This window comes from Pollicipes pollicipes, unplaced genomic scaffold, assembly GCF_011947565.3.
Source record: "Pollicipes pollicipes isolate AB1234 unplaced genomic scaffold, Ppol_2.1 Scaffold_6686;HRSCAF=7923_pilon_pilon_pilon, whole genome shotgun sequence".
NCBI classification, from domain to species: Eukaryota; Metazoa; Arthropoda; class Thecostraca; order Pollicipedomorpha; family Pollicipedidae; genus Pollicipes; species Pollicipes pollicipes.
Genome location: NW_023596921.1, coordinates 10,398,426 through 10,419,853, shown reverse-complemented (window position 1 = coordinate 10,419,853; position 21,428 = coordinate 10,398,426). Strand labels below are relative to the sequence as shown.

The 21,428-nt window shown below is 54.2% G+C and overlaps 2 protein-coding genes across 2 annotated transcripts in view; one reads left to right on the top strand and one right to left on the bottom strand.

Moving 5' to 3' along the window:
* Positions 1-4,541: 4,541 nt before the first annotated feature.
* On the top strand, positions 4,542-13,568 carry LOC119107447 (endocuticle structural glycoprotein SgAbd-8-like). Its single transcript, XM_037230891.1, has 3 exons — positions 4,542-4,552; positions 12,457-12,741; positions 13,559-13,568. The coding sequence occupies exons 1-3, from the start codon at positions 4,542-4,544 to the stop codon at positions 13,566-13,568; spliced, it is 306 nt and encodes a 101-aa protein (XP_037086786.1).
* A 41-nt stretch (positions 13,569-13,609) lies between these two features.
* The window catches only part of LOC119107446 (atrial natriuretic peptide-converting enzyme), a 35,376-nt gene continuing 27,557 nt past the window's right edge, over positions 13,610-21,428 (bottom strand). The window contains exons 8-15 of the mRNA XM_037230890.1: positions 20,258-20,491; positions 19,696-19,844; positions 18,454-19,202; positions 17,142-17,307; positions 16,416-16,718; positions 15,830-15,991; positions 15,134-15,163; positions 13,610-15,085 (exon numbers count right to left, since the gene is read on the bottom strand). Coding sequence (XP_037086785.1) covers positions 14,264-15,085; positions 15,134-15,163; positions 15,830-15,991; positions 16,416-16,718; positions 17,142-17,307; positions 18,454-19,202; positions 19,696-19,844; positions 20,258-20,491 — 2,615 coding nt within the window. The 3' untranslated portion in view covers positions 13,610-14,263. The remainder of the gene's footprint in view (positions 15,086-15,133; positions 15,164-15,829; positions 15,992-16,415; positions 16,719-17,141; positions 17,308-18,453; positions 19,203-19,695; positions 19,845-20,257; positions 20,492-21,428) is intronic.

The following is a 21,428-nucleotide window of genomic DNA, read 5'->3' as shown; positions in this document are numbered from 1 at the left end:
CTGCTGCCGAGAGGAGCAGCGACTTTGGGGTAAGAGGCTGAGTATCGCTGGCGTAGGTCCCATACATCGCCCACCGCACCGCAGTTTTAGTGAGTTTCCCGGTTGATAAGCTTGAGGTAAAACGCTTTTTATTGTCATACATTGTATAAAGTGCTAAATACAGGTACTAAAGGCGTTGACAAATGTCTTGTGCATCTGTTGATACCAATATTGCATCGGTCTCGTACCATATTCCGTTGATTAAGACCGCGTTAGCAAGTGCGAGTTCTGCGCTGCTAACGGTTATCCGAAGATATTGGTGGTCGCCAATACTTCCAGCTGATTTTGTGATGACGTCCCCTAACCAAAAATAATTTTCTTCAGGTCCTTACAAAACTATGACAGTCGGGGGATGTAGGGCTACAGGGCTGCAGTTCTGCAAAAAAAAACTACGGGCGAGGAAAAAGGGGAGGAAGGGGGTGTGGCTCAGCCAGACACCAGGCTAAGCCTGCCTTCGAAATGCAGTTAAAAGTGTTTCCCAGATTTGACCCACTTTCGTCTCAAAGTTGGGAGCCTGGGAGTAGTTTCTCCAACGTAGATTGCGGGGCTCGGGGATCGATTGGACTCTAAAAATGATGAATAAAAGATGCTCAGAAATGGCAAATTACATGCCTGCATGGGAGGCACAGCCCCTCCCCCCCCCCCCCCCCCCACCTCCACTCCATCCGGAATAGGAAACTACACTGTTATCGGGCTAGTTATGTTAAGTGTGTCTTTAATTGCGAGGGATGTGTGTAATTATGATTCATTCAAGAAGCCAATCATTGGTCTTTGGCCATAACTGTTGCTGAAGGTGACCACATTGTTGATGTGCAGTTGGTGCCTTCTTGAAGTCCTGCAAAGCCTTTCAGGTTGTCTTACCAGTCATATCCAATTAATCTACCAAGTAATATTGCTGTTGGATCTCCTGGGTATTTTGTTGCCATACAATGTTTGACATGAGGTTAAGGTCTAATTTTGAACATGGGGTGTCTTCAGGCCTCATGTGCATGCATGCGATGCTTACCCATGTTTTCATTGAATGACTTCTGCTAGATTTCTTTAACACACGCACGGGAGGCCAGCTGAATTTCGTTCACTGGAGTGGGGGTCACTTTGACCTGTTGAGATCTCAAAAATAAGACAGCTAGAGACACCAAATTCTCAGAGAAGATTGAAATGTACGTGAAGTCATTTCTTCAAACTGAGGCTCTTAGATCATGGCCTTAGGGTCAGATAAGGTCAAAAAGGCCAGAGTCCAGATTGGTGTCTCAAGTGCCTCCAGACCTCCTTATGCAACCAGCGTGAACCTAGATACCTATTCCAAGCAATAGTTCAGTAAAGCTAGTGACCTTGTTTGACCTTTATATGGTCAAGGTGGCCAAATATTTACGAGATTACTCCTATTTTGCCCTTCGAATAAGCGTCAGGGATTACGTTAGCTGATATGTTCCTAAACACATCATGTTGACCTGACCCAACCTACCCTGACCCATAAAGTGTATATGGATCATGTCCGTTGTGGTCCCTGTCATAAATAACTTCGAAATGAGCACCAGAAAGCCATGCCCAAAAATTTATACTTGACAAAAAATGATTGTGTTGAACTAAGATAATAGTAAAATACAAAATTTAAAGTTTAGATAATTATCCAAAAACCAAGCTCTTGAATGAAAAATCAGGTTAGTTTTGACGTTGTTCTGACCTGTGTACGTGACCCTAGGTCAATGGCATTGGTTGTAGTTCTAAATTAAATTGGTTTATTACGTAGAAGACTATTTCAAATGTGTATGACTTCGTCTAACATTCCGTTGTTGCAACACATCGAAAGATTCACTAGAAATGCCCTTCGCTGACAGCCATGACCTGACTTTGACCTGCGATAAGTCAGATACCTTACGAAGTGCATTAGTATTTGCATGAAAAGATCCGCTATCTAATTTTCTACAATCATGCAAGGGTTGGTGTGGCTTCGTCGCCGCTCGTAAATCATCCTGGTAAAACCTTTGGGGGGGAGTCAATTTGACCCCCTCACTCGAGCAAGACATCTCATTTCCTTTCGTTGCCAGAGCAATACCGTCAAGCCTGCACAAGTTGAAATATTAAGTGCATAATGCAAAGTAGTTGGTTTTCTGAACTAGATCTCGCAACTGTAAGAAGTTTTATGATCCTAGATAATAGATATGTCAAGGGCTAAATTTTCCTGAAAATCGAACACCTTCAATTTCCACGGTTCTTTGTAAGAAACCATCGCCCGTAGTTACACGAATTCTTAGCAGACGTGTTCCTTGTTTAGCTATATGTGCGATCACGTGTAGCTTTTTAGTTATAAGTACGATCATGTGTAGTTTTTTAGCTTAGCATGTTTTGAGCATGCCATGTCGGGCTCCGTTTATGTAACAGCGTCGTCCCGCCACCCGCCCCGTCTGCTGGTCGCCGAGTAGGGTTCCTAAAAACCCTCCCTTTTAAAAACAGGTATGTTATAGACAAGTTTTTGGTGTTAAAACACGTACCATAGATGCCTCAGAGGCTGAGAATATTTTGGGCGCGATTGTACAATATGCCGGAGGGTTATCTTCAGAAAACTTACGGATGAGGGGTTCCCCACATGAGCGAGGGTTAGGCTCGTTAATATTTTTGGTGATGTTGGCCACTCCACTTAATGCTTTTCCTATCTGATGCATTAATGCCTACTCAGTGGGGTTTATGCACGTGATACTGTGCTGGATTGATTCCAGGATGGCATTGCTGGTGAGTGGCTCATTTTTTAAGGTTTATTTACAGCTGTCTGAAAGAGCTTTCGTTTGGTTCGCGGGCTCTGCCCATCCGTAGTCAGTGCAAGTGATTGTTACTCCAATTGTAGGCTTTTGGGTTACTTATCAGTCTATGTCAGAAGATAATCTAGCTTTATCTTTGTTGCTAAGTGCATTTGCGAGGAACATTATTCACACAGTTAAGACAGTAGTGATGGTATTATTCCTCGCAGAAAAACTAGGAGAATCTTAATCCGTGGCGTGACTTAATACAGACGCCTTGATGGTTCGGCGACATGCCTTTATCGAAAGGAAGAGCGGGAATGAGTGCTGCTGAATTTACTTCTGCTCTTTGTTTTGATAAATGCATGTTGCATCGAAACGTCTCCAATCTCCTGGTTTTTCTCCGAGGAATAAGGCTATTCCCACTGCCTTTTCTGGTTTAATGTCCAGACGCAAAATAGAATTACCTGTGTTTTTATATCTAAATTTCATCTATCCACTACTGAGAGACAGTAATGGGCCTCAGAGGGCCAGGCTTTCATCGGGCGAGGTATTTAGTGGCAGGTTATCGCGCCCCAGCGTGGGCGAGATCAACAATGTTGCACTTGATACCACCCACGCTCTGGTCGGGTCACCGGGATCGGTGGCCTGGTCTAAAACTTCCACTTTGATGACCAGGCAGTCAGCAGTGTCGTCCCAATAATGGAAACTAGTATCACCCCGTCCCCATTGCAGGGCCAGGTTTTGAATTTGTCACACAACGCGTGCACCAAACCGTATTTTAGCAGAATGAATAAGAATCTGGCCGGAAGGCGTCTCTTCGGCAGATGCTGGCCTGATTGTGGGTCCGCAATGAAGCGGGCCTTGTGGCTGTATTTGAGGTTGAGATACTTGAAGAGGCCGGTAGATTGTGTGCAACTTCCAGCGCTTCGAACCAACGATCAGCTTGGCACACGACCCCTGAGGGTTTCGAAGTATACCTCTCCGGCATGGCGTGCAATCGTGCCCAAACTTTCTGTATCCTTGAGGGCATTCACTGCGCGAATTTTGACATAAAACGTGCTAGTTCTTTTTCGACGTGCACGTTCCAAACACGTTTTTATTTGTATTGTATTGCAGTTGAGTCTCACCACGCCTGTATCAAAAGTCAACATAAGGCGAGGTGCCGTCCACGTGCCCGATCCTCCGGACTCGTCACGCGGTCGCCGAACACCGTATCACGGGAGAGCAGTTCGGGTAAGGTAGTCGCCGCCGCTGCGGGGACGCCTCCAGTCGGCAGCCGGGCGGGGGCGTCGCCGGAAAACAGCTGGAAACGAGCCACGCCACCAGTACGGCCGTGGCGTCGCTGGGGAACAGCTGGAAACAAGCCACGTGTTCAGTACGCCCGTGGCGGCGACGAGAAAGCAAACCGATCGCGCAGTTTCTGATTTTGTGGTCGCCGAATGTGGTGGCTGTTTGCAGGTGCCGTGCTGGCATTAAAACAACTTAAAAACTGAAAATTTGGTAAACATAAGAAACCAGGGAAACAAGGTTATGCCAATGGCAAGATTGCGGGCACGGACATGATTTACCCTTCTCTGTCAATGTAGTGCCACCAATTGCTGTATGGACGACATGACCCTCTCGCATGTGCCGTCCTCCGTCCAGGTCGAACCGAGCTGTTAGTAGCGGCCCTTGGTAGACACCCAGCACTCTTTCTCGTGGCCTGTTGCATACATATCAAGTAGGTTGCTTTTCACAGCTGGTTTGCTATCTGCTGGCCTGAAAATGCCCGTTAGGTAAGCCTGATGCTTCTAGCTCGATTCACGATGATCCAGCATCCACTACTGAACTTACCATAACACCCCGTAAAACTCTGCCGGAATGGGATAAAAGCATGTAACCACACAGGCCGTGCAGACGCGAGCTCTTACCCGGCTCTACGTCGACAGGGTGGATGTCTGAGAACCCCCACCCCTCCTCCACCATCGCCAGGACAGCGGCCACTAACAGCGTCACGCACACCGTGCTGCTCTCCATCACGCTTCCTCGCCGAGCTCGACGCGCGACTGAGATCGGCGGTCCGACGCAGCACCTTAAAACCGCGCGGTCGGTGACTGCTGCCCTGTGGCCTACTCTTCATCGCTCGTAGGTCGAGCGACACGCACACGTGGCTCAAAACCCGTGTGCTCGGCTGTCACTCAGGCTTGAGCTGGTGACGTCACGCTAATCCATCAGCGTCGCGTGCTGCCTTGGAGAGCGTGCACCAGCGGGAGAGAGATCGCCCGGTGAGTGCTCTCCACGTGTCGTCACTCTACCGCGTCGGAACCAACGCGCCCGAATATTTGGACGTCTTGGACTCGGATCTGCTGACTTATAAGCCACATGTCTGTTTGTGCTGCATCTGCGCCCGACTAGAGGTGTGTAGTGAAACTCCTCAATGTCTTGAGCTGGGGTCGAATGAGGCGCAGTACGAAACCCCAGACAGCTTAATTGAACATGCTGCAAAGCCCAGATTACTCACGTGTCATTTGCTTCAGACATTCAGCCCACATTACTCACAGCACGGTTCTCACGATATCATAAGCGGGCGGCCAAGACCCCGCGAGCCGTCAGTCGGAGGTGCTATCGACAGGTGGCAATGCACACACCGCTGGGCCTTGCGCCGGTTAGGCCGGTTCACGAGTGGGTACTGTTTGTTCGGTTTAGACCACCTCAGAGGTGCCAGTCAGCTGGGTCACACCGCTTCAGATGTGGCCGCAAACGAATTGCTGCTACAGACGTCTCCAACTGATCGCTTTGAACTACAGCCCTGGTCATGCCGACCAGCACCTCTCCGTCGTTACCGGATAGGGTCAGCCTGGCCGAAACCAGGGCGCCATTGAGCAATCCAATTTGTCTGCGCGAGAATCACGTTGGTCATAAATTGGACCACGCCATTAGGGGGCGCTTGCAACTGGGGACGTGCGCATGTCCACGCCCCTTGCATTCGAAGGATGAGCACTTTTGGTCCGAGGACGAAGCGCGATTTTCGTGCCTTCTGTCTAGCGCGCTGGCACCCGCCAGTGCAGCGGCAGCTCCATGGTCGTGTAACGGGTGTGGAAATCCGGCAGGCGCTCGAGGAGAAAGGCGTCAAAAGATCGCTGCTGGGTAGGGGGCTGATAATGTACCGAGAAGTCCGGCTCGAGAAACGAAACGGGGTGTGGTCAAACAAGCGCGAGCTGCGTGATCGATCACACTCCAACATGTCCGGGCTATTTTACAATGTACCTTGCTGGAAATGGCATCAGAACGCTGCGGGTAGGAGTTCGAAGTTAGCATGGTCGGCGGTATGTATTCTTGGTTTTGGGGACAGGGTCAGGGTGACCTAGCTCAGCATGCATGCACCCATGCACCCAGCATGGGTGACCTAGCTCAACCCCGCCAGCCTTAGCCGGATCTCTAGCCAGCGTTGTGTTGGGATTTTCCACCGTGCCGCTCCGTGCGTCACTGACTTTTCGGATTTTCTATCCTCGATAGGTCGTCCCCATTACTGTAAGGTTATAATCTGCCGGATTCAGTGAGCTGGTGGGTTGCGGCCCATTCGGAAATCTGCAGCCACAGACATGACGCGTTCCGTCCGTCTATGGGCTGCGATTTGTATGCAAAGCAAAGCATAGCAGCAATACGACAAAGTCCTTTCAGTGCACAGGATGAAAGTTCAGTAGGCAGGGTAGCAGTAGTAGCAGCAGCAAGGTGGTCGACATGAGTTGGGGGTCTCGGCGCCATGCTGTCCTCATCAGGATCATCATGCAGGTCCTAATGAAATGCAAGCTGTCAATCAGTGAAACCTGTCCCCGACTTGTGAAAATATAGAATCCCACAAAAGGGACAAACAAATATCCGTTCGCTCCTTTTGCGTGACTAAGCTATAACACCGAAATTCAAGGCCTACAGCGCAGTGGCGTGACAAAGTGGCAGATGTTTCACAGCAGGCATTCGCGGCAGCGGAGGGGCGGCACAAAGGTGACCGGCGCACGCCTCGCCGGGTCGCGCTCGGTCGCGGGCGGACGTGCAAGGTGCACTGCCGAGCTGTACTTTAACGGGACATCCATTTCAGTTTATCTGTCTGGTCTGCGGTAGGTAAGCTGACGCCCTCTCTCCTGGCGATTGGCTTCCGGAGCGATGCATAGCCCTGACAGGCGACCCATGCAGCACGAGGCGATGCTTGAGTATGGCTACGTACAAAGCCGTAGCCGTATGACGCGCATGACAAATGTACGTCATGCCGTCGCAAGCACATCGGTTGAGAAAACGCACGCGGACTTTCAGTGGTCTCAAATGCTGTGTTTGTGCCCAGTGGGTTATGCGGACTTTGCAATGAGGAATAACTAAAAATGTACATCCAAAACTTAATTCAACGCGCGGCGAGCGCAAGAAATGTTTCGTTTTACGTATAGCATAGCATGTTTTCAGTGTACTCAACGTGCCCCTGGATACCTTAATGATCCGCATTGAGTAAAATACGCATGTTAATGCATATGCAAATTTAAAAGGTTGGCACGTGGTCGCAGTGTCCGGGCTCACGAGAGTCAGCTTACCGGCCGATCCCAACACTGCTAGTGAAGAACCGAGGGGATCACAGGGACACAGGGAAATATGCCTTGGCCGTGAAATTGATTTTTTATTTGCAAAATTTTTAGGTGTTATCATCTGAAAGAAGTAATGAAGTAACGTTGGCCAACTTCCGCACAGCAGGAGCCCAGTCCGATCTCTTTGTGGGGAGGGGTGCAGCTCAACATTGGAGGCAGAGTCCGTGCAACCAGACAAAAAGTCCCAAGCCCCTCCGGAGGGGGAAGTGTGCAAACAACTGTGAAGTGTGATAAAGGCGTTAAACAGCCGATGTGACCAGCGCGTACCATGGGGTTTGCAGGGCAAGGGGTTTTCCGGATAAAAAGTTAAATAAAAAAGTCAAATGGAAAAAGTGGTACGAAAAATTCAGATACATGCAGACAAAATGAATAAAGTCGACAGGGATAAAAGTTAAATCGTAAAAATACAAGGAACACAACGTTGCCAAGGTAAAAATCGAGAGAAATTTAAGTGCAATCGGAAAAGTTGGAGTGATCAAAAGAGGCTACAGTCGCCGGGGATGAAAGTTAGATTAGGAGCAATTTAAAAGAAAAAAGGCAAAATTAATGAAAGCTGATTGAGGCAAAGGTAAAGGAACAAGTAGACAAGTGATTTCTAGGCAGGAGAGTCATCAGGGGCATCTATGACCAGCCTGCTAGCCTCTATCCACTTCCCCGAAAATTATTCCTTCGGCCATTAGCACAGGCAATCATGAGCAACAGAGATGTTCACGGCACTAAGCAGTGTACAGCGACGGCGCCCGTCCCAAATCTTTTTTTTTCGAAACTTGGTCCAGGACAGACACATGCCTGGTTCCAATGCCTGGCACTGGAACCCACTTCCTGGTTTTCAGTGTCTTTCCACTAATGCCAGGCCCTTGTTCTGATTTCCCACTAGTTTTCTCACAAACACCAGGCCTTGGTTCTGGTTTCCCACCAGCTCTTTCACAACCACCAGGCCCTGGTGCATGGTTCGCACTGGTTCGTTTACAAAGACCAGCCTATGGTTTATGGTTCGTACTGACTTCTACAAAAAACATACCCAGGTTCCTGGTTTCCAATAGCTCGCTCAGCCCACTTCAGGCCTCTCGTTGGCTCATTCGTAGACCTCAGCTCGGGTCTCCAGGTCAGCTCGGGTTATTTGGCAGTTGTTTAACATCGCAGGTAAATTGTCATCAGTACAACTCAGCACTGGTATATAGCTCTTGATGAGTCTTTACTTTGATTTCAAACTTGTCCCTGGGTTCTTCCTGGTTCAGGTACCAGGAACTGGTTCCCAAGAAGAAATCTTAGAAACCACGCATCTGTCTGTCTAATCTTAAAAACCAGACATTCTGTGACATGTTTATAATCTATGGGCATATAGAGTAGTAAGCCAGAGTTTCTCGGAATGCATTTCTCGTTAGGTAAGGTTTTTCACACCAAGCTTTTCTTGCACAATTTTGCTGCCTCTGGAGCAAGGTTCCTTAGATGCAGATCATCCCCTGTCCTTTGACTATTTACCGTGTCGGCTTTTATATGTTTCGATGTTAAGCATTGTCCACTTTTATCCCATTTCTCTTTTGTCCTTTGGCTTTTCCTGATTCAGCTTTTATCTCTGGAATTTTTCTACTCGGCCTTTTCCATTCAACTTTTTGTCCGGGCACCGTGCGAAAAACTTCCTGTCGAGAGGAGTTGCGCGAGCCTTGTTTGGTCTGCTATTTCGTCAGCATTGGTAGAGTCCTGTCGGGAACACAACGCTTGAAACAGACACACCAACGAAAGAGGCGCGGGAACCAAAGAAGAGGCTGGGTCTTCAACTTTCTGAAAAGTTACCATTGTCCCTATGGGTGTTAACTGGAAAAGAATGGACACAGCACCCCTAGCTTCGGAGAACTTCTGGCAATCATGGTTGGGCCAAGTATGTATAACGTTTTGTATGACATTTTACGTTTTTACTCGCTTCGCGAGAACGCATGTAAGCGATCGACAGTTACGGGTCTCTATAAGGCAGGCCGAATGTTTTTAAAGTTGTGGGGACGTGTCACAGCGTTGCCGCCTTTGCTGGTCAGCCGTGTTGTGGCACGGGAAATAGCGCCCGGCGGTGACTCATAAATCGTGATACCATGTTTTGTATCATGCAATAAAGATAGGCTTTGAGGGATTATGAATTCATAGCACGCCGGCAGTTATCGATTATGGCATTAATGATTTATTCAGAGCAGCCGTCCGTAACGGAGCGCTGCTGGGCGTCAGGCGAGTTCGCTGTTAAGGCATGGTAATGAGGCGCTTCTCGACCTTTCCGCGGCAGGCGGTCCTTTCGGCAGCTCAGTGTTGCGTATTGCCATAGCGTATTGCATGCTATTCCTGACTTGTCATCTCCTGCCGCGGCGCAAAGCTCACCGCCATCGCCTTCTGACGCCGCGGGCTGCAGGGAATGACATGTATTCACGGTCGGCCACCGCCTTCTGACGCCGCGGGCTGCAGGGGATGACGTGTATTCACGGTCGGCCACCGCCTTCTGACGCCGCGGGCTGCAGGGGATGACATGTATTCACGGTCGGCCACCGCCTTCTGACGCCGCGGGCTGCAGGGGATGACATGTATTCACGGTCGGCCACCGCCTTCTGACGCCGCGGGCTGCAGGGGATGACATGTATTCACGGTCGGCCACCGCCTTCTGACGCCGCGGGCTGCAGGGGATGACATGTATTCACGGTCGGCCACCGCCTTCTGACGCCGCGGGCTGCAGGGGATGACATGTATTCACGGTCGGCCACCGCCTTCTGACGCCGCGGGCTGCAGGGAATGACATGTATTCACGGTCGGCCACCGCCTTCTGACGCCGCGGGCTGCAGGGAATGACATGTATTCACGGTCGGCCACCGCTTTCTGACGCCGCGGGCTGCAGGGAATGACATGTATTCACGGTCGGCCACCGCTCTCTGACGCCGCGGGCTGCAGGGGACAACATGCTGTACCCGTTGTTGGGTCACCGTACCTGGTACTTTGCCAAGATGCTTCGCCGCTGCGGGGCCGGTGGGGACGGGTGGCGAGCCGGGTACACGTGGAGGCCGCTGGGACACCAGAGGACGGATGGAGGAGGGGAGGGGAGCGTTCTCGGGCCGGGCGGGTGGTATCCGGTTGATTAGGAATCAGTTAACCAATGAGAACACTGTCGAGTTCCACGCTCCCGAATTCCGCGGTGCTGCCACTGGTCGGACCTCCATGGCCGTGTTGCATGACATCGCTAGTAACCTATGACTGACGTTATTATGGGTAACCTGACTACTCTGACCAAAAGTCTTCCCGGATGTTACTGATTAGGTTTTCCTTTGTAGTGCTGGCATCTGTCGTGTCAAAGTTTTATGCCTTCGTTGAAGTTGATGGGTCTTTGTACGTGTTCGCGGGGACACGACCAGACCTTAAGCTTCGGGGTCTATTTGGCGTTGTGTAGACACGATCTTTATTTTCTATGGTACCTCCTCCCTTAATTTGGTATCTTTCCCATCCCTGTGATCATATAAGGAGGCCCGCGGTCCACGCGAACCCACGAGTCATAAGTTCACGTGGGTCTTGGGCATTAACCTAATTATATTTGGATCCGTTCTGGTTCCAAGCATAGAATGCTTTCGCAATCATCATGTTGAGAGGGAGCGTGTGTCGTGATGCACATGACACCGAACGACCAAAGTGAAAGTTATATATATCTTAGATCATGTTTGTTTGCTCGATTTTCGTATTTCAAGTTCGTATTTCGATGCTTCGAGCATACCCGAAACGACTTTGCTGGCGGGAGTGGAAATTAATTTCCCGTAAGGAAACTGGAATTTGTGAGGTATAGGAAAGAGAGAAAGGAGTTTGCATCTCTGACCCGACGTTGATGATAATCGAAGGTGTTATATCTCTGAACACTTACCGCAGGTTTCACATAATCAAAAATTTAGCCGAAGCGCGCACCGTTTACCATCGCCTTTCCAACATCGAAAGGCTTGACCGGGTGGCATGGCTGGGTCAAAGAGAACAGGTACAAGTTAAGACTCGCAGTCTTCTTTTCTGACACAGTAGCGAATCTTCTCTTAAAAGCCTGCCAGGTCTTCTGACATCGAGCCTGCCTTGGCCCCACCAGCTGCCATCAGCCTGTGCACTGGCTCTGTTCCCGCCGGCCAGTGGCAATTTGGGAGCGGTTTGGCGAGCTCGTTACTGTCTGTGCGGCGGTCGGGACCAGCTGTCATCAGCCTGTGCACTGGCTCTGTTCCCGCCAGCCAGTGGCAATTTGGGGAGCGGTTTGGCGAGCTCGTTACTGTCTGTGCGGCGGTCGGGTGGACTGCGGTCGGGTCAGACGAGGGGTAGGGCCAGAGACGCTGACCTCGCCCACTGCAGCCCGGGGAAAGGACGCTCTAGTTGCAGTCGCCACTGCCAGGGCCGCACTCGGCCCGGGCGTATTTAAGGAGCCGCCGGAAACGGGGGCGCCAGTCTCAGAGCTGGCTTGGCAGTGGATCTGGACCGGACACCAGACAAAGCCATGAAGCTGGTGAGAGCAGGGAGGGGTTTTGGCCATAACTTGTTTAGTCCGAGTGTAGAGATAAGCACTACTACTGACTTTGCTTTGCTTGACAACATTTCACGTTTGATAAATTACTGTATAAGCGCTGTGATCAATGACGTGATATCGTGCTACCAAAATTTACTTTTAGCATTCGAAAATGGTTTCCGTTCCCTAGAGGGACGGCGAGCATAATCAAGTACAGGAAAGCACAGGGAACTCAAATTCCCTGGGCATCGTTATCCCCCAACGAACGCAATCAAACTCGGTGAGGCTGCACCCGATAATGATCTCAATGCGATCATTCTAGACCCTTATCCACGTCCACTTCAGAAGGGGAGTCTGTTTTCCTCGTCGTGTGCACGCACCTCATGCATGGCGTCATGCTTCGTGACGTCACGTGACGCTACGTGGCATCCAGTCATTCCCCGCGGCGGTGGGAAAAAGCTCACCGGCGCTTCCCGTTTCAGTGCGTGGTGCTGGCTCTGCTGGCGTCGGCGTCAGCCTCTAACCTGGGCCACGCGGCGCCGACCGTGACAGAACCTGCCGCCCCGGCCGCCTCCTACAGCGCCGCCAAGCCGGCGCCGCGCATCCTCGAGGAGTCGAACGAGCACCCGGGCGACGGCACCTACCGCTTCCGCTTCGTCTCGGAGGACGAGATCTCTCGCGAGGAGGAGGGCGCGGCCGGCGCGGCGAGCGGCTCCTTCAGCTACACCTCGCCGGAGGGAGCCGCCGTCCAGGTGTCGTACGTGGCCGACGCGCTGGGCTTCAGGCCCCAGGGTGCCGCGCTGCCGACGCCGGTGCCGACGCAGTACCCGACGCCGTCGGTGCCGTTGACCGAGCCCCCAGCAGCGTACGGCGCGGAGCCGGCAGCGGCGGCGGCGCCGGCGCCGGCGGCAGCGGCAGCGCCTCGCCAGGTGTACTTTAACTGAGAAGGCTGTCGGGTGTAGCGAGCCGTCGGGACGGGGTCAGGTCGGGCAGGGTAGGGAGGTCTCAGGTTGTGAGAAAGGATCGCTTAGGCCGGATGGTGGCCGGGTCGGGGCTGTGACGGAGGTCGGATCAAGAATATCAGAAAGACGGGATCAGCTGTGAGTGGACTGGGGTCAGGACGAGAGCGAGCGGCTGAGTTAGGGTTTAAAGGAAGGACGCATCAGAGGTGCAATCCAAGGGCTTTAGAGATGCTTTGGTGGAAATGTGTTCTGTAGTGTAGTTGTGCATAGATGAAAATAGAGTTACGCAATATGTGATGTAGTATCCATTACCATCATAAAACTTAAAAAAATCAGACGGCAAAGAGTACCGGCTTGAATCGATGAACGGTATTCAAGGCAAGGCCCATGCGTGCACATCACTTAAAGGGGTGTTTGCCTGTCACCTATCACCATCTTAACTTATCCTACCAATTATCATATCTTTAAATCACAGCATGCCATACTTTTGGTGTACGCAGTTTTTCTTCAACCTTGTTTTGTGTTGGACCTAAGCTTAATTAGCACATAATATGGTTCAGGACAAAATAATCGCCCACTTAAGGTTCACAGCGGAGTTTACGGTCATGCAGTCATGAACTGATAACTTTCACGGGACGCTTGCGACATTTGTTTTTGACTATTTGGACGTGATTAGAAAGACAACAGACGTGCAGCCCTCGGTCTTCTGCCACGGTGCAGTCGTAGCTGATGCGTTGATGGAATATCAAATCCAAACTCACATTCCTTCGGCTAAGGGATTTGCTCTCATGTTCATCCCAGTTGTATTTAAAGACACCATCCCCATGGCGTTGCCTAACGTCAATCGACCAATCACAAATTGTCGACCCCATTCACCTCCCCTCACTTCAGCAGGGCCAATAAGCCACCATCCTAGCTTTGGCACGCTGTGATATACAAACGAATGCTCAATACTTCCCATTTGCACTCTTTGGGAAAATGGAAGAGGTGGCACGCATCACAAACGCTTATTCTATATGGTATGTAGATTGCAAAATCAGCTCAGCATCCACTGCAGCACTGCCACTACTTATCTTTACTAGATAAAGCACCACTTTTCCGCAACCAGATGAACATCCGATCCTGGCAAAGCGGCCCGATCAGCACCCCATCATTGAAAGGCAGCCATCAGGCCGCAAAACGTCCAGAAGTGAAGACGTCATGATCACTAGCGACAACCCACCTTACTGGTAACTGGTCGGCGGGAGCGGGCGACGCAACAAACCGCCCCAGAGGTTACAGCAGCGGCCGCATCTGAGGTACCAGGCGCTCTGCGAAGCACCCATCACCACCCACGCTCCCACTCCCCCCCCCCCCTTGCTCGCACATGCCAACAGCCGTCTTCCAACGACTGACAGGAACTAACAGCGACTACAGCAGGCCGCATCAGCTATTTCTGTCCGGGCTTATCATGCCGTGAATCCACTGCACGTAGGCGGCCACACGCGTGTACACGCCCGGAAAGTCGTTCCTGCCGCAGCCCTGTCCCCAGCTGGTGATGCCCATGATGACCTTGACCCCGGCCAGCTCGCAGGCGAGCGGACCGCCCGAGTCGCCGTCGCACGTGTCGACCTCGAAGCGGTCGTCGCCGGCGCACACCATGCCGAAAGTGATGTTACGCCGCCCGTAGAAGCGTTCGCACTGCGTCCGCGTGAAGAAGGCCACCTTGCCGACCTGCAGCTGCTCCGGCAGCGCGCCGAACAGGCCCGGCGACAGCTTGCCGAGGCCGGCCACCGAGCAGGCGAGGTCGGGCGTGTAGGCCACGTCCGGCGGCGGCAGGCAGGCCGGTTGCACGCCCGCCGAGAACACCACGCGACCGTCCAGCTCCAGCAGCGCCACGTCGTTGTGGTAGATGTTGATGGCGCGGTGGCCGGGGTGACGGTGTGCGCGCTTCACGCCGAAGCGCTGCTGGTGCGGGTCGATCACGGCCGAGCCCGAGTCGCCCACCACCACGGAAAGGTCCTCGAGCGCGAACAGCCGACGGGAGAAGACCAGGTCGCCGCCGGCCAGGTCCGTGTCCACGTCCGTGCGGTACAGGCAGTGGCCGGCGGTCAGCACATAGCGCGCCGACACGACGGTGGCGCCGCACTTGAGCTTGCGCTCGCCCAGGTTGGCGGCGTCCAGGTGCGCGTACCACGGGTGGTCCTCGATGCGGCCGGCGCTGCCGCCGAGGATGCGGCTGAGGTCGGCGTCACCGGCGGAGCACTGCGGCGTCACCTGCAGCGGCCGCGGCGCCGATCGCGGCGCGTCGCAGCGCACGAACACCTCGCCGCTGCCGTTGCACGCCTGCCGAAGGGAGGGGGGGGGGGGGGGTGAGCGGTCTGCGGGGAGTCTGCGAGATCTGGCTGCTCTTAAAGTTCGGGGCAATGCCACGCAGTAAACAGGCTATTTTGTCTCGACTGATTGTTAGGAAGTTTGTACGACTCTCGGAAGCTCTTAGACGGGTAGGGCCAATGTCATAATTATAAAATGCTGTTGGTGAGCCATCGCAAGGCATGGGGTCTCCTCAGTGCTTCAGATCTCTGCTGTCTCCCGCTCTCCACTGTAGCCTTACGTGTAATTTAGTTTTGGTTTCCGCTCTCACTCTTTCACTCTTTCGTTTTTGCTCCCGTCCGCGCTCTCACCCGCGTTTCAGCCTTCACCCACGCTCCCGTCCTCGCTCTCACTTACGCTCCCGTCCTCGCTCTCACTTACGCTCCCGTCTCCGTTCTTACTTACGCTCCCGTCTCCGCTCTTACTTACGCTCCCGTCTCCGCTCTCGCCTACGCTCCCGTCCTCACCCTCACTTACGCTCCCGTCTCCGCTCTCACCTTTGCTCCCTCTCCGCTCTCGCCTACGCTCCCATCTTTGCTTTCACTTGCACTCCTGCCTCCGATTTTACCTACGCTCTTGTCTTCGCTCTCACTCATGCTCCGTCTCCGTCCTCACCTACGCTCTCGTCTCCGTTCTCACCTGCGCTCCAGTCACGTTAATCCAGGCGGGCAGCACGCAGTCAGAGATCGTGGCCTCGTCTCCCAGACAGTCCATTGCCTTCAGTGAGGCGCGTGCCGCCGGCTGGCGTGGCCGCACCTCGAAGTCGGCCTCCCCCGTGAAGCCCAGCTGACGGCACGCCACCTGTCGGTGACAAGAGAAGATGTGTCATGGCGGTAGGGGGCGCCGCCGTCGTTGGAGTTTTGAGAGCGCGGGTTCACGTATCTTGTTTGAGAGTCACTCATGTTGAGCCAGGGCTGGTGGACTAAATAGCATCGTTTATGATTCGTGACCACTTGGGAAGTAAATCGAGTGCTGCGAGACTGTTTTAACCTCACCATCGACACCAATGCTCAGTTATGTCGCTAAGATGGTATCAGCCGTATTGTCTGCAATCAACACGTTGTTTATGGGGAATAAAGTGTGTGGCTCATTTACACCCATCAGCGACCGTCACAACTTATTCAGATTCATCGAGAGTTAAGAGAGTCGAGAGCCGTGTCAAGGCTGCACAGCACCAGCCGCCACCAACAAGCCACAAGCGCTCGCCGCACTGCTGCCCACGTACCGCCGCCTGCTGCTTGTTAAAGGAGAGGGAGCAGACGCGCCCCCAGAGTCCGCGCGGCGGCCGGACCTCCAGCAGGCCGCTGCTGTTGTCCGGTCCGCCCGACAGGCGCAGCTCGGCCGGCGGCGGCGGCCGCGGCAGACACACGAGGCGCGTGGAGGCGCGCGGTAGCAGGGTGTTCTGCGCCTCGACGCGGCAGGCGGCCGGCGGCGAGCACGTCAGCTCGGCCATCTGCACGCTGTCTGGCACGGCCGGCCCCTCGAACGCCACGCCGTGCTCGCCCAGGCCCAGCTGTTTGCAGACGTACTGCGGGCAGGGGCGGGCGCCGCTCAGAGCGGCTCACGGCGAGGGAGAGACGTGCACATCATAAGGTACATGCATGAGGGTGAGTGGGAAGGGTAACGTAAGCGAGGATAGAGAGGGGTAGACGGAGAAAGAAAGGAAGAGCCAAATACAAACAGAGAAATCAACAGGGCAGAAAGATAAAGACCATGCAAGCAGAACATTCGTATCACAAGCTTCCTTTTGGTGCTGAAACACTCTGCAAGCACCAACATCATGCACTAAACATTCGAAGGTGTTAAACACAATAACACTTCTCGACCAGCATTTCTTGAGCCCCTCTCCCCAACCACCCAGTGTCCGGCGGAGCAGCCAGCACACACCGGCCGAGGGTCCGGGCCTACCCCGACCCAGACAGACTCCCACTATCCCACCGTCCTCTCTCACATCGGCCTCGTCCGAGTTGAAGCCATATGCGGTGACGTTGCGGAAGAAGCGGCGACGAGGCTTGACGTGCAGCAGGCGCGCCTCGCCGCCGCCGTGCAGCCGGTACTGGGGCTGCTCGCACACGTCATCATTCTCGTCGCTGCCGTCGTCACACGAGTTCTGCCCGCTGCGACGCGGAGGGAGGGGGCGTCAGTGGGTGGCAAGTGGGTCCGAGGCGCGCGTGCCCTCTGCAGCGCGGAGGGAGGGGGCGTCAGTGGACGGGAGGTGGGTCTGAGGCGCGCGTGCTCTCTGCAGCGCGGAGGGAAGCGTCAGTGGAGGGGAGATGAGTCCGAGCCACTATTACCCGCTGTGGCGCAGAGGGAGACATCAGTGGAAGGGGGACTGAGCCGCCAGGGCTCAGAATCAGTGGGGGAGGGGAGGGGGGACAAGAGTCACAAGAGCGCTGTTGGCGGAGGTGGGAGGTGATGGCCGTTTGTTTTGGTGCTGCCTTCGGAAGTGTTTGAAAGTGGATTGATCAACGCCTGTGTCGCACGTGCTAAAAACTGAGACGTGACATCTCTTTAGCTGCCTCAAGCAAAGGCACGGAAACATCTGTATTGTTTTAGTACGTAAAGAGCGACGTCGTGGTCGTATTGATCACCTTAGCCGCCCAGCAGACCGTCCCACGCGCTCACCTGCACATGTACTGCTGCGTGATGCCCAGCACCTATATCACCTGAGTCGCCTAGCAGACCGTCCCACGCGCTCACCTGCACATGTACTGCTGCGTGATGCCCAGCACCTATGTCACCTCAGCCGCCCAGCAGACCGTCCCACGCGCTCACTTGCACATGTACTGCTGCGTGACGCCCAGCACCTATATCACCTCAGCCGCCCAGCAGACCGTCCCACGTGTTCACCTGCACATGTACTGCTGCGCGACGCCCAGCACCTATATCACCTCAGCCGCCCAGCAGGACCGTCCCACGTGTTCACCTGCACATGTACGCTGCTGTGCTGTGATGCCCCAGCACCTATATCACCTCAGCGCCAGCAGACCCGTCCCACGCGCCACCTGCACATGTATGCTGCGTGATGGTCCAGCACCTATATCACCTCAGCCCGCCCCAGCAGACCGTCCCACGTGTTCACCTGCACATGTACTGCTGTGTGAACGCTCACCTGCACATGTACTGCTGCGTGATGCCCAGCACCTATATCACCTCAGCCGCCCAGCAGACCGTCCCCACACGCTCACCTGCACATGTACTGCTGCGTGACGCCCAGCACCTATATCACCTCAGCCGCCCAGCAGACCGTCCCACGCGCTCACCTGCACATGTACTGCTGGGTGACGCATCCGGACCCGTCCGGACACTGGTACGAGCTGACCGTGGACGAACAGAGCGACGCCTCGTCCGTGCACTCCAGGCCGACCGTCTCGCCGGCCACGCAGCGGCCGGGCGTCTGCAGCAGCGTGCACTGCGAGAGAGACGTCTCGTTGCCGGCGCAGAGCGCGCCGAACAGCGCGTACTCGTACTCCCCGGACGCCGGGTACCGGCGGCCGTTTAGGTAGAACTGGCGCGCGCGCCGGAAGCCCAGCTCGCGGCAGGAGATGTGCGCCGAGTCGATGTCGAATAGATCGTCGCACACGGGGCCCCAGCGGCCACGGATGCGCGCTTCGAGCCGGCCGGCGCCGGCGGTGCTGCCATCTGCCAGCCGCAGCCGGAAGCCGTAGTCGTCGCTGCAGTCGTTCTCGTCGGAGAGGTCGTCGCAGTCGGTGATGCCGTCGCAGCCGGCGTCCGTCTTGTTGAGGCACTGGAAGTTGCTGCATCGGTAGCCGGCGCACGGCTCGTAGCGCGTCAGCACCACGTACAGGCTGTGGCCGGGCGCCCGCGTCGGCCAGGCCATGCCCAGCGGCGTGGCCGTCGAGATGCACAAGCTCTCGTCCTCGAAGTAGACGAACATACGACAGGCGGCGTCCAGCAGGCAGAGGTACTGGCAGTTGCGAAGCGTGCGCGACGTGTAACGCACCAGCCCGATGAAGTCGCCAATCACGCGCAGGTCGTTGTTGGGAAAAGCCTGAGGCACAGAGGGTACGTTGGCCATCCGACAGTAGTAGCTGTCATCTGTGGGCGGCATCAGCTGTCATCTTTGAAAAGTAACGGCGGTTATCTTCGGATCGCAGAGTCTGTCGTGTTTGTGACGCGGCGATTTCCATCCTTACGTGGAACCGTCATGCTTGATCGACACCGACCGCCATATTCTGCGCATTCTGACTCGAGGCGCGGGCGTCATGAAATGTATCCGCGTCATCGAAAAGACGCGTCGACTAGATGTCACGGCATCAAGTCGGATATCGTCTTTAGCGAGTTATTTGACTGTGCTGCAAAAGAGCACTGGGAAAGAAATACGTTGGATGCTTAACTTATATTACTAATTAACTCCTTTAAATATAACAGAGGGCTCGATCTGAGCCAGACTATTAAAAAAAACGTTTAATGGGTCAGCTGCAGACGTTTGAGGCCTGCCACGCCGCGCCCCACGCCCCTGCTGGCGGGGGAGGTCACCTGACCTGGTAGTTGGCGGCCAGGGCATCGCAAACGGCCTCGTCGCGACCGTTGGAGCAGTCCGTATCGCCGTCGCACACGTACTCCTTGGGCACACAGTCGTCCAGTCCGCACCGGAAGCTGGTGTCGCTGCACGGCTCCTGGCTCTTAATGTCTGAAAACGGGGCGTGTGCTCCACTGCGAGCCGCTGCACGACTGTATTCAGGCACAGGCATTACCCATTGCTTACCACCATTACCCATTGCAATCATTACCCAGCCGGAAATATTGGGAACTATACCCACTAACGACGTGCATGTAGTGGCAGCAATGTTCTTTGCGTCAATGGCAAGGAATTTCGATAAGTCAACTCGGTTCAGGGAATGGCATCATTCAGAAATCGAAGTGCCTAAACTTCTCACATCCCATCAAACGGTTATGTGGTAAACTGAGGGACGGGCAGCACCGATCGCCTCTCGTCGAGACACCTACCGCGCGCCGGTCCCGGGCCGACGCCATGCGGTGGCCCGCGCGCCGTCACCGTCCCCCCACCACCGGCCCCGGCTCGGACCGATCGGGCCCGCTCACCGGAGCGCGGCAGGAAGGGCGGACAGGCCGGGATGTCGCAGTACTCGAACTGGTCGGCGCTGGTGAAGCACCACGGCCGCTCGTCGCCGTCCGGGTTGCGGCAGAAGTTCTCCGTCAGTGTGGGGCTGGTAAGGCCCGGGTAGCGCGACACCGCCGTCCACGGCAGGCACGGCTTGTCCGACTCGGCAGTGCTGGCGTTCCCCGCGTAAGTGGCGCCGTTGCCGGAGACGCACTCTGCCGGCGGAAGCGGAACTAGTGATGTCTCCCACCGCGGCGGCGGCGGCGCTGGCGGTCGTGCGCCTTGGATACTTTGAGTCAAACAATGGGTCCCCATGTTGAAGATGGAAAGAGCAGTGAAGCCCTTGTTCCTGGTGATATCACTTTTGTCGGAATGAATGCAATGGGAGACATTGTTGCAAGCTGTTACCCCTGTTGTAGAGGTAACTCCGTGGCATGCGTCAAAACTGCTGTAAATTGATGAGCAGATCTATCTTGCAGCACGTAGAGCTGAGATGTGGACATAAAAAAGAAGCACTAGGAAAATGCGCCGTATATCAAATAAGGCCGTATCAAATTACAGCTAGCGGTCCAATATATTAACCTGATGTTAATAGGTTGAAAAGTTTACAACTTGAACCCAAACCTCGGCTAGAGCCCGACACATGGGGTCGGCTTATAGTACAAACATGAGATACATATGCGATAGGACGATCTTTTCCAAAGAAGCCTTTAAAGAGATTCGCAAGGGGAATAACGGCGTACGTATCCCCAGTTGACGGTAAACTATGAGGATATCGTTGTACCTGGCATCGTAAAACGACAGAGCCGATTCTTTTTTGAAAGGCTGATACCAGCAATTAACCCAGCCACAAAGTCGATGGAAGTGCATCCCTGCCCGTCCCATTTCGCATTCTCAGGCTGCGTGCCCCTAAGTAACGGGCATGACCGCGTAGAAAAAGCCACTTTCATTATGACGGCCGAGCAGAGTTCCTGTCACGATACCGTTCATAGCGAGCCGCTGTCCAACGCTCCGGTGCAGACGAAAGTCGTGCGTGGCGCGTGGTGGAGCATGCCTCGCGCCTAGCTATGTGCTAATAAGCCTCCTACAATGCCTTCCACGCGCAAGCTCGCGAGAGAACGTTACACTTGACGATAATTTCAGATGCCAACC